At 39.1% G+C, this 11,281-nt stretch overlaps 1 protein-coding gene across 1 annotated transcript; it reads left to right on the top strand.

The window, feature by feature from the left end:
* Positions 1-6: 6 nt before the first annotated feature.
* Positions 7-3,299, top strand: ARF6 (ADP ribosylation factor 6). Its single transcript, XM_006758375.2, has one exon. It carries the CDS (start codon positions 50-52, stop codon positions 575-577), a length of 528 nt encoding a protein of 175 aa, XP_006758438.1. The 5' UTR covers positions 7-49; the 3' UTR covers positions 578-3,299.
* The last annotated feature ends 7,982 nt before the right edge of the window (positions 3,300-11,281 follow it).

Genomic DNA, 11,281 nt, shown 5'->3' with positions numbered 1-11,281 from the left:
AGGGGACCCGGGACACCTGAATGCCCCCGGCCCCGGCTCCTCCGACGCGATGGGGAAGGTGCTATCCAAGATCTTCGGGAACAAGGAAATGCGGATCCTCATGCTGGGCCTGGACGCGGCCGGCAAGACGACAATCCTGTACAAGTTGAAGCTGGGCCAGTCGGTGACCACCATCCCCACCGTGGGGTTCAACGTGGAGACGGTGACTTACAAAAACGTCAAGTTCAACGTGTGGGATGTGGGCGGCCAGGACAAGATCCGGCCGCTCTGGCGGCATTACTACACCGGGACCCAGGGCCTGATCTTCGTGGTGGACTGTGCCGACCGCGACCGCATCGACGAGGCCCGCCAGGAGCTGCACCGCATCATCAATGACCGGGAGATGAGGGACGCCATCATCCTCATCTTCGCCAACAAGCAGGACCTGCCCGATGCCATGAAGCCCCACGAGATCCAGGAGAAACTGGGCCTGACCCGGATTCGGGACAGGAACTGGTATGTGCAGCCCTCCTGTGCCACCTCGGGGGACGGACTCTACGAGGGGCTCACATGGTTAACCTCTAACTACAAATCCTAATGAGCCTTCTCCACCCATCCCCCCGGAAGGAGAGAAATCAGACACCCATTCATAGGATTATCGCCACCATCACCTCTTCCAATTGCCACTTTCTCTTGAATTTGAACTCGAGTTACTGTTCTACGGTTGGGGTTTTTTAGGGAGTTTCCTTTTTGTTTCTTTTCTCTTTTTTTGCTTTGCGTTTAGGATGCTCTGATTTGACGTTTGACATGAACACAAAGTGCTAGAGGCTCTTGTTAACTTCCAGCAAATGGGACGGGGAAAATATTAGCAGTTCTTGGTAAAAGTCCTTTATAATAATGGTATGATTTTTTTATTTTGAGAGATTTTTTTCCCCATTGTATGCTTTTTCCCCCCCTTTTTGCCCAGTTTCCTTACCATTTGCTGTAGATGGCTTATTTTGCATTAATGCAGACTATGTTGCAAGTCTGTTTCATCTAGTAAACTGAAAATTATTGCTTAATCAAACTGCCGTTTGTCTTTTATATTTAAGGCCTTTCCCCCCACCCTTATGAGTTCTAACTTAGTAATTTCAAATGTGACCTTTTATACCGAAGACCAGTATAGTAAAACTTAGACCACAGTGGCAAAGAATGAGTAATATGGGAAAATGTTCCAGTTGCACATCAGTATGTTAAAAAGGTAATATAAGAAGTTATTTGAAATGCCAGCTGTTAAGTTTTGAAACATAATGCATGAGTAGGGATAAAACTCAAATTCCCCATTACATAACTAATTTACACTGCATAAAAATATGAAATTGTAACTCATTGAGAACACAGATTTTTTTCACTGCAAAGTTAGCGTCTTTGCTGTGTTTTCCCTTTTTTGACTTTAAAAAGACTCTTTCCAGAAAATAGAGCAATAATGGCGAACTACACACAGTCGAAATATTTGTAGATATTTTAAGGGACTTTTGGGCAAAACTGGAATATATACTTTTACCATGTTTCAATATCTTCAGACCAATAGTTTTTAAATTACTAGAATGTTTACTTTGTTCATTAGTAAAGCATTTAACAATTCAAATTGTATGCACCTTTTACCTGATTGGAAAGTATACATTCCTGTTTTCACATCACATTACAGCAACTGATTGAAGATAAAAGCGTTTTTATAGATGAGTGATCCACACCTCCATTAATAACACTGGAAAAGATGTTTTGTAGAAAAGGTATTTAATTCTGTCTGATTGTAGGATTGACTCATGCAAATAGTAAGTCAGATATTCTGTTGGTTCAGTAATACAGTATGTCCTTTAGGGAAGGAAACGTGATGAATGAATGACGTGTAAACCTGAGGGATGACAATTAAAGGGGAAGTAGGGTGAAGAGAAAGAACCTACAGATGACAATGAATGTAAGCTTATTTTTCTTCAAGGGTAAGCAGTGTGCTCACTTGGTGATATCCAGGTCCTAACCAGATTACTTGCTAAGTTGGTTAGGACCAATAACTAGATTATTGAGACCAGTGTGAAATATTTTGAACCAAATGTTAATGCCTGATAAAGAATTGTGAAGCAGCATGTGGTTCTTATATAGCCTTAAGGATTAATTTTAGAGATCCTCAAGGAATTAAACTTAGGGAACTTGAGAAATGTAGACTGCAAAGGCAGTATACAGGAAAAGATGTGGGTTTTATGAGGGTATATGAAAACTAAAGTTGAGCGGGATATCATGGTATATAGTTGGACAGTATTGGTCCTTCATGCTTTGGCCATATTGTATAATGGAGCTCTTACCAAAGATGTATGAGAAGCATAAAGCTATAAAAAAATTAATTATTCAAAGTAAAACTCTTAAACATTTTACTTAAAGCAGATGAGCAAAGGTGCTATGCTTGCAGGCTCCAGATGATGCATAGGGGTTTTTTAATTAAAAATACAACAAAAGTATAAAATTCTCAGTTTCACTTTAGTAGACGTACCTCTAGAAATGAAGCTGGGAGCCCCATCTAAGAACATTTTAGTTGCTTTTAAGATTCCCAAGCTCCACCATAAATTAATTCTTAGTGTTTTAAATTATTACATTAAGGTACATACATGGGTAATACAAATATCAATGCTATAACAACATCGTGAAACAAGACAAGCACAAAGGTATAAATGCCTAAACTGGAGGAAACTTGAAACCCTCGTGTTAATTCTTAAATGTAGTATTTCTAACTTATGAGTTAGATTGATAGGCAGCCATTTTTTTGTGTGTCTTAAAATAACGGGGCGTAGTTAAAATTTTATATATCAAGTGATTGCTGTTGAATGTTGCAGGTGAGATGTTATTTTTAGTTTACTTGAAATGTCAAATAACTGAAGGGGGTGGGGAGGGGGGAAGCAAATATTTGAAATTTGGGAAAATCCTAAACCTTTTGGTAAATTGTAATTTTCACTTACTTTTTTTAAGGATATAAAAGGCTGATACTTGTAGTTAAATTGAACCCTAACAATGCTGATCATGGGGCAAGGAATTAATAGCCTGCAACAACAGTTATAACCTAAGAATTTTAAAAATGAGATCCTGAAGGTTTTGTTTAATTGCATCAATTTCTGTATTTATGTGAATTTATAAACTACAGTAAGCTTTGAGGTTAATTTTGTCTAATATAAGTAAATGAGTCTGTAGACTGATTGCCCCAAACTAAAAAGTAAAGTACCTGGAATTGTGTTCTTAATGGTTGTAGTGTTGGTAAAGCACTAATATGCAGAAAATAAAAGAATTACACAGTGCAGTTTCTCACGTTATGTTACTCCTTTGAACTAGATTAAGTGGGACGTGGTGTGTTGGGCCATGTTATTCTCCAGGGACATACGGTATAAAGTGCCTTAATTTGGGAGTCAACTAGCTTTTTTCAGAACAAAAAAGAGAATCAATTTGGTTCTTGATTACAAGCTAGCTCTATAAGGAGGTTTTGCCCTGATTAGGTTCCAATGAAATTAATCTGATTTTATGATAATTTAGAACACAAAAAGAGTTGAAAATAATTTTTAGAAAGTTCCATAGCAGTTTTTATTATGCTAGTTTTTTCAAAATCACATCCTTAGCATTTTTAGGAGTACAGATTGTGTCTGTAAAGAATTGGCCGGAAGAATCATCTTAACCCTTAACAACTGACTTGGATTTTAAAGTTGGACTTTCTTGTTTGATTGATAAGAATGGCAGAATTGTAGCCATTTAGAAAACAGTAGGTGAAGAATAACTTGTTGGATAAAAGGGTTTTTAAAACATTTTCTTTGCTGTAAGCATTCCCTCTTATCACCAGTTGCAGTTTGATTTTAGAATATCTTAGCATGATCTCTAGTGTGACTTAACTCCTACATTGTTATTAATATATTTAGTATTGTCATTTACTAATAGCTATCAAGTATCAATTTATTAGTGATAGCAGTAGAAGAAGCTATTCTTTAGTTGATTTTTATGTTTTAATAGAAGTTTAGAAATATAGTAGCCATAATCTGAATGGTGGTGGCAATTACTAAATTCCCAAAGTTATATCCTTAACACCTTGCCAAGTATATATCAGGGTGATGGTAAAGCAAATCTTGTCCTTTTTTTAAATAGGTAAAAACTGTAAAACCATGTATAATAAAAGTAACTTTTAAGTCTCATTAATCACAGAGAATAATGTATTTTGATAATAGCATTCAATAGAAACAGCTTTTTGCTTTATATTGAATAGTAAAGACAAAGTAGGAAAGATTACAATATTAGGAAGTTTAATAAAAAGGTATATTGGGTAATGGAACCATAGATGAGGCAAAGTAACTTTGCTAAACTTTAAAGTTGCCAGACTGGATCAGTGAGTTAAATGGGCAGGGAATACTTACCGATGAGATCAAAGAGGCAGAACAGGTCTGTGGAGGGGTTTAGGAATGACAATTGAAATATATTATTAAATAAGCTAAAGTCATTGTAAACTTCCAGGGAATCATTGTATGAGAGATAACCTCACATTGTGAGACAGTAAGAAAATGGTTTAATTTTGAATCTTTTTTCCCTTTAAAATGTTTTATGACTAGAAACAATTTTAAAGTACAAGTATTTGTCAATCTTGTCCTCAAGTACTTTTTCACTTATTAAATTATTTTATTAGGATACTATGTATTTCCTCCATAGTGTTTGCTTTCTAAGTGTGAGGGTAGATTTATTTATTAAGCACCTATTGATATGCCTGACACTGTTCTAGGGACAGGAGATGCATCAGTGAAAAAAACCTATCTGCCTTCATAGAACTCATTTTGGTGGTGGGCGTGGATGGAGGTGAAGAGGCGAAGATCAGATGGCAAAAATGTTAGTTGATATACTGTGTATTATATACGATGTTATATATGTGGGGACAGGTAGGAATGTGTTCTGAGAAGGGGACATTTGAACAAATATTTGAAGGAAGGAAAATTACTATCAGTGGAATTGACATTGTAACAAAAAGATAATATATATAGTATAAAGCAGGGGTGGGGAAACTATGGCCAAGGGCAAATCTGGCTGTAGCCTGTTTTTATAGGGATTGAGCTAAGAATTTTTACATTTGTGAAGGGGTTCTTAAAGACTACAAAAAAACATGTGGATATGCAGCAGGGACAGTATTTAGCCTGAAAAGCCTAAAATATTTACTGTCTGGCCCTCTATGAAAAACGTTTGTTGACCCCAAATCTGAAGCCCAATTTTAAAAAAAATTATCAAAATATATGGAAAATCCAGCAATTTAAAGTAAGAGACCAGTTAAATGAATGAGGCTAATAAAAACTTTAGGATACAGTGCACATACAATTTACTACATTTGGACATTTAGGGATCCTTGAGACTTGTTATTTGTTACTGAGTAGTCTAACTGGGATTTTCTTTTTCCCCAAGTTTAAATGTGTGAAATCAGTAGTTTTGCAGTTTCCATTTTAACATTCTCTAAAATTTTATGATTCATTTCATTAAAAATATTTTCCTTATTTTTATGATAGTTTTACCGGTCTTTGGGTATAAGTTAAATGTGCTTCTCTGTCACAGTGCCTCCAGATAACCTAGATTAGTTTGGAATAGGTTCAGTTAACATCATTGAACTGTGGCTGTTACTCAGTTGGTATTACTGTAATCAGTCCTGAGGCCAGTATTTTATATTATGAAACTTAGTAAGAGGCAATATTTTATTGACTTGGAACCTAATACGTTGCATGATACTTGGTTTCTTCTAGTGTTGTTCCTGAAACTAATACAAAATAGGAAAAATAACTTCACACATCAATTATTTCTTACCTACAGTTGTATACTACTCTTAAAGAGAAACTAAAAGTAATTAAGCAGAATTATGGAAGCACTTCATTGAAGACATTTACAATTAGGCTTTAAAAAATAAAAAACACTTGTAGTTCACAGAAAGACTTACGTGAATCTGGTTATTCATGACTATAAAAGCTGTTTCCCAAAACAACAACAAAATTATTTCCCATTACAACTGAATGGACTGGCCTAAAAAGGTCATAACATAGTAGAGGGGAAAAAACAAATTTGTTATGTGAGTTATAAAAGCAGGACTTTGGATCTTTGAAGTTTATTTAATGTGGCAAACCAAAGTGCTTTCTCTTTCTTTTTGTTTCTAAAAGTTAGTTTTTGTGACTTAAGTCCTTGTTTGGGTCTAAGCCTAAAGAGATCAAATTGGGAAACGGAATAACAAGAGCATTTTTTTATTGTTTGCCATATGCCAGTCACTGTTCTAAGCATTTTTATTTCTCTTAATCCTCAACAATCTTGGGGAAAGAGCTCCCATTTCATAGCTGAGAAAACTGAGCCTCAGAAAGGTATATGTTACTAAGCAGCAGAGCCAGACTGAACTTAGGTAGTCTGTACTAAAACTATACATTACGGTTAATAATGTACTTAATTTGTGTGTGTGTTTGCTTACAAAAAACTTACTTTGAGTAACATTCTGTAATTTTCTTATTTGATCATTAATAGATTTTTAAAATAAATTTTATTGATTCTTTTTTAGAGAGAGAGGAAAGGAGGAGAGAGAGAAACACTGATGTGAGAAGCATCAATCAGCTGCCTCTTGCACACAATACCACCCAGGATCTAGCCCGCCCAACCCAGGCATGTGCCCTGCCCAGGAATTGAACCAGCAACCTCTCAGAGTACGGGATGACGCCCAACCAACTGAGCCACACTGGCCAGGGCTAGAATTTTTTTTTTTCAAGTAGCAATAATCCTGCCTCAGATAAATCTCATTGGCTCTGCAAAGCTATCTACAGACTTTGAGTTGCTTAATTCGAGTCATCTGTATAATGGAGAACATGGCATTAGATTTTTTTTTTCTGTAAAAATTATGTGAGTACTTGGTAAATTGTGAATTTTATAGGTCTTTGTGAAAAACAGAAAAAGTTTTCACTGATCTGATTATTTGCATATATATATATATATATATATACTCATGGAACAGATTGGGGGATTGGAATCAGAATCCAATCTTGTATGCACATAGACAATAGGGTGGTGAAGGCCTGAGGCAGGAGGCGGGAGGTAGGCGGCCGGCTGGAGGTGGTCAATGGGGGGAAAAAGGGGGACATATGTAATACTTTTCAACAATAAAGAATTATTTAAAAAGAAGAAGAGGAGGAAGAGGAAGAGAAGACCAGGGAAGAAGGCCAAGTGACCACAGAGGCAGAAACAGGGATGCGTCTTCATGCCAAGGAGCGCCATGGACTGCCGGCAGCCACCAGAAGAGGGTAGAGACAGGAAGGATCCTCCTTTAGGAGGGAGCCCAGCCCAGCCCACACCTTGATCTTGGACTGCTGGCCTCCAAAACATTATATATATACTAGGGGTCCAATGCACGAATTCGAGCACCTTGGAAGGAACTGTGGACCGCGAGGCTGCTGTGGGCACAGGGGTGGGTCTTGGCCCATCCTCCGCGCCCCTGCCTGGCCCCTCCTGCCACAGCCCCCTGGGTCCCTTGTCTGCCGGCAGCCCAGCTCCTGCTGGCGTGGAACTAATGGGGCTGGCACCAGCAATGGGTGCAGGTGGGGCTGGTGCCAGCAGTGGGTGTGAGTGGCAGCTCTGGCGCTGGCAGCAGGTGTGAGTGGGGTTGTTGCTGGCAGCAGGTCCAAGCGGTGGCTGCTGCCCCAATCACCCCTCAGGAGCAGAGAGAGATGGGGAAGCCCTGAGGGGTGATCTGGGCCAGTAGCCGCTATTCGCACCTGCTGATGGTGCCAAGCGATCGGGTTGGCACTGGGTGCCGGAAGCCGGTGTGAGCGGCAGCTCTGGTGTAGGCAGTGGGTGCAAGCAGGGCCAGTGCCAACAGCAGGTGTGAGTGCCCAGTGGGACCACGGCGCACAGGAGCAAAGAATTTTCAGTAACCACCAGAAGCTTGCCTTGATGACAGCAACCGACCACCTGCCTTGGTCTGGTGCCTCCGCTCATCTGCTCCACCATCCTGCTGCGGCTGATGCCTGCCATGTTCTACATGTACCCCCTGGTGGTCAGCGCATGTCATAGTGACCGGTTGTTCAGTTGTTCTGTCGTTCGGTCTATTTACATATTAGGGTCATATATATATATATATATAGATTCCTTTTGATTTAAGAAAAAAGTTTTAGCCCTGGCTGGTTTGGCTCAGTGGATAGAACCTGGTTGGCCCTCTTGCCCTAGCCAGTCTGGCTCAGTGGTGGAGCATCGTCTGGTGGACTGAAGTGTCCCGGGTTCGATTCTGGTTAAGGGCATGTACCACGGTTGCAGGCTCCATCCCTGCTTGCCCTGTGTACAGGATGCAACCAATCGGTATGTCTCTCTCGCATGGATGTTTCTATCTCTCTGTCTCTCCTCCTCCCTTCCATTTTCTCTAAAAATCAATGGAAAAATATCCTCAGGTGAGGATTTAAAAAAAAAGTTAAAAAATAACTTTAACCCTGGCCAGGCAGCTCAGTTGATTAGAGTATCCTCCCTATGCCAGGGTTTGCCACAAAATACCGACTTCTGCGCATGGGCCACGAAGTTTCAATTGCACTGCGCCCGCACGTGGTATTTTGTGGAAGAGCCACACTCAAGGGGCCAAAGAGCTGCATGTGGCTCGCGAGCCGCAGTTTGCCGACCACAGGTCTAGGGTAAGCTAGAGTGCTTTAATCATGTACTTTGGAGTTTAAGCCTCGACTTATTAATAAAAGTTGATAATTTTTGTAAAATGCAAAAATGCCTTCCTTAAAAATCCTATTTGTGAGTAATTTCTATATGAGATAGAAATTTAAGGCAAGGTAAGACATACTTGAAATGCTCAAAGTAAGTAAATACTCTTATCAAATATTAGACAGAGGAGAGAGATAGATTGTGGGCTAAAGTGGGCTAGCAAAGGCCAGTGGGAATTGAGTTGTATCTACAAAGTATTATAGTATTAATATATATTGCATGCTCATTGTATGTTATGCACTGTTGTAAATGCATTATCTCATTAAAATGTATGAGCAAAGGCAAAAGGGTAGTGATCTATATATAATATCTGGGAGATAGAGAATAGACTTACCAGAGACTAGGGTTGCCAGATTCACATAGTTAAATGTCAATTTCACATAAACAGTATTTTTAAAATATGTTTTTAAAATTGATTTGAGAGAGAGAGAGAGAGAGAGAGAGAGATGGATGGATGAGAGAGAAACATCAATTTGGTTGCCTCCTGTATATGCTCCAACCGGGGACTGAACCCACAACCTGGGCATGTGCCCTGACTGGGAATCCGACCAGTGACCTTTCAGTACATGGGATGATGCTCACTCAACTGAGCCACACTGGCCAGGGCTAAGCAGTATTTTGAGTACAAGTATATTTCAATAACATACTAAAATTATATACTAAAAATTGTTTATTTGAAATTCCAAATTAAAATACAGGGTGGTCTATATTTTATCTGCAAGCTTATGTCTGACTTGAGTAGGAGAGGCAGTAAGGTTTAAAATGGAAGTTGAAAATGAGATCTTAAGAAGGCCTCAAGAGTTAGATAAAATAGTTTGGATATTGTTTTTGTGTAAACGGAGCCACTGAAATGTTAAAATGTTTATATGGCTGGAGAGAGTCACAACGTTTAGCTTTGTATAGAATCACGGGTGTCAGGATCATGGAAAGAGGTTGAGAGAAAGAAGTCCTTTCAGGAGACTTAATAACTTAGGTGAGAAAATGTGTAGCATAGAGAAAATTAGAAACAAGTGAGATAAAATGAATTGGTGGACATACATTATTTGTGGGAAGAGAAAGAATTAAAGATTTTGATCCTTAATTCTTATGTAAAGGATATGCTAGCGCCATCGATAGAAAGAAACCAGGATACACAGCAGATGTGAATAGAGACACTTTGGTAACTGGGTAAAGTATCTCATTTGCAATCTTGATGAGGCATATATTCTCTTCTATAACTATTCTATCCTAAAGCAGTGCAGTCCAATACAAATATAATGCAAGCTATATGTGTAATTTTAAATATATATTTTAGCAGTCACATTTTAAAAAGTAAAAGGAAACAGGTCAAATAACTTAATAATGTTTAACACAATGTATCAAATTATTCAATGTCACCAGTATAAAGTAATTAATGAGATATTTTACATTCTTTGTGTCATACAAAATCTTCACAATCCAAAAACATTTATTTTATACTTAAAGCACATCTCAATTTGGACTAGCTACATTCCAGTGCTCAATAGGTATATGTATTGCACAGTTCATTTTTATTTTATTTTTTTTAGGCTTATTTATTTATTTATTTATTTATTTATTTTAGAGAGAGAGAGAGAAACATCGATGTGAGAGCAAGACATGGCTCAGCTGCTTCCCACACACACACTATCAGGGATCGAGCCTGCAACCTGGGGATGTGCCCTGACCAGGAATCAAACCGGCAACCTTTTGGTGCTTGGGTTGATGCCCAACCAACTGAGTCATGCTGGCCAGGGCTGCACAGTTAATTTTTAGAGGGAAATTATTTCTTCCTAATGCCATGCCTTCAGTTTCAGTAACTGCACTAGAGGGTACCAGTTAAGATAATTAAGATATGGTAAACTTTCTAGGCCAGGTATCGGCAAACTATGGTCTATGAGCCAAATCTGGCTCACTGCCTACTTTTTAAAAAATATATATTTTTTATTGATTTTTTACAGAGAGGAAGGGAGAAGGATAGAGAGTTAGAAACATCGATGAGAGAGAAACATCGATCAGCTGCCTCCTGCACACTCCCCACTGGGGATGTGCCCACAACCAAGGTACATGCCCTTGACCAGAATCAAACCTGGGACCCTTCAGTCTGCAGGCCGACGCTCTATCCACTGAGCCAAACTGGTTAGGGCACTGCCTACTTTTATAAGTCAAGTTTTATTGGAGTCTAGCCATGGTCATTTATTTGTGTGTTGTTATGGCTGCTTTTGCGTAGTTATGATAGAGATCATATGGCCCACAAAGCCTAAAACATTCTAGGCCCCAAAATAAAGTTTAGGGATAAAATACATACTTTATACATTTACATGAATTTTTAGTAATAAATAATAATGAAATAGTTACACACACACACACTAGAGGCCCAGTGCACAAAAATTTGTGCACTTGGCGGGGTCCCTCAGCCCGGCCTGTGCCCTCTCGCAGTCTGGGACCCCTCAGGGGATGTTCACCTGCTGGCTTAGGTCCGCTCCCCGGGGGATTGGGCCTAAGCTGGCCAGTCAGACATCCCTCTGGCAGCCCGGGAGCCCTCGGG

This window comes from Myotis davidii, unplaced genomic scaffold, assembly GCF_000327345.1.
Source record: "Myotis davidii unplaced genomic scaffold, ASM32734v1 scaffold673, whole genome shotgun sequence".
Taxonomy (NCBI): domain Eukaryota; kingdom Metazoa; phylum Chordata; class Mammalia; order Chiroptera; family Vespertilionidae; genus Myotis; species Myotis davidii.
This window is presented reverse-complemented; position numbering and strand designations above follow the sequence as displayed.

Bases quoted from the DNA above. Each gene is read 5' to 3' on its own strand.
- ARF6 (XM_006758375.2), top strand. From the start codon at position 50: ATGGGGAAGGTGCTATCCAAGATCTTCGGGAACAAGGAAATGCGGATC.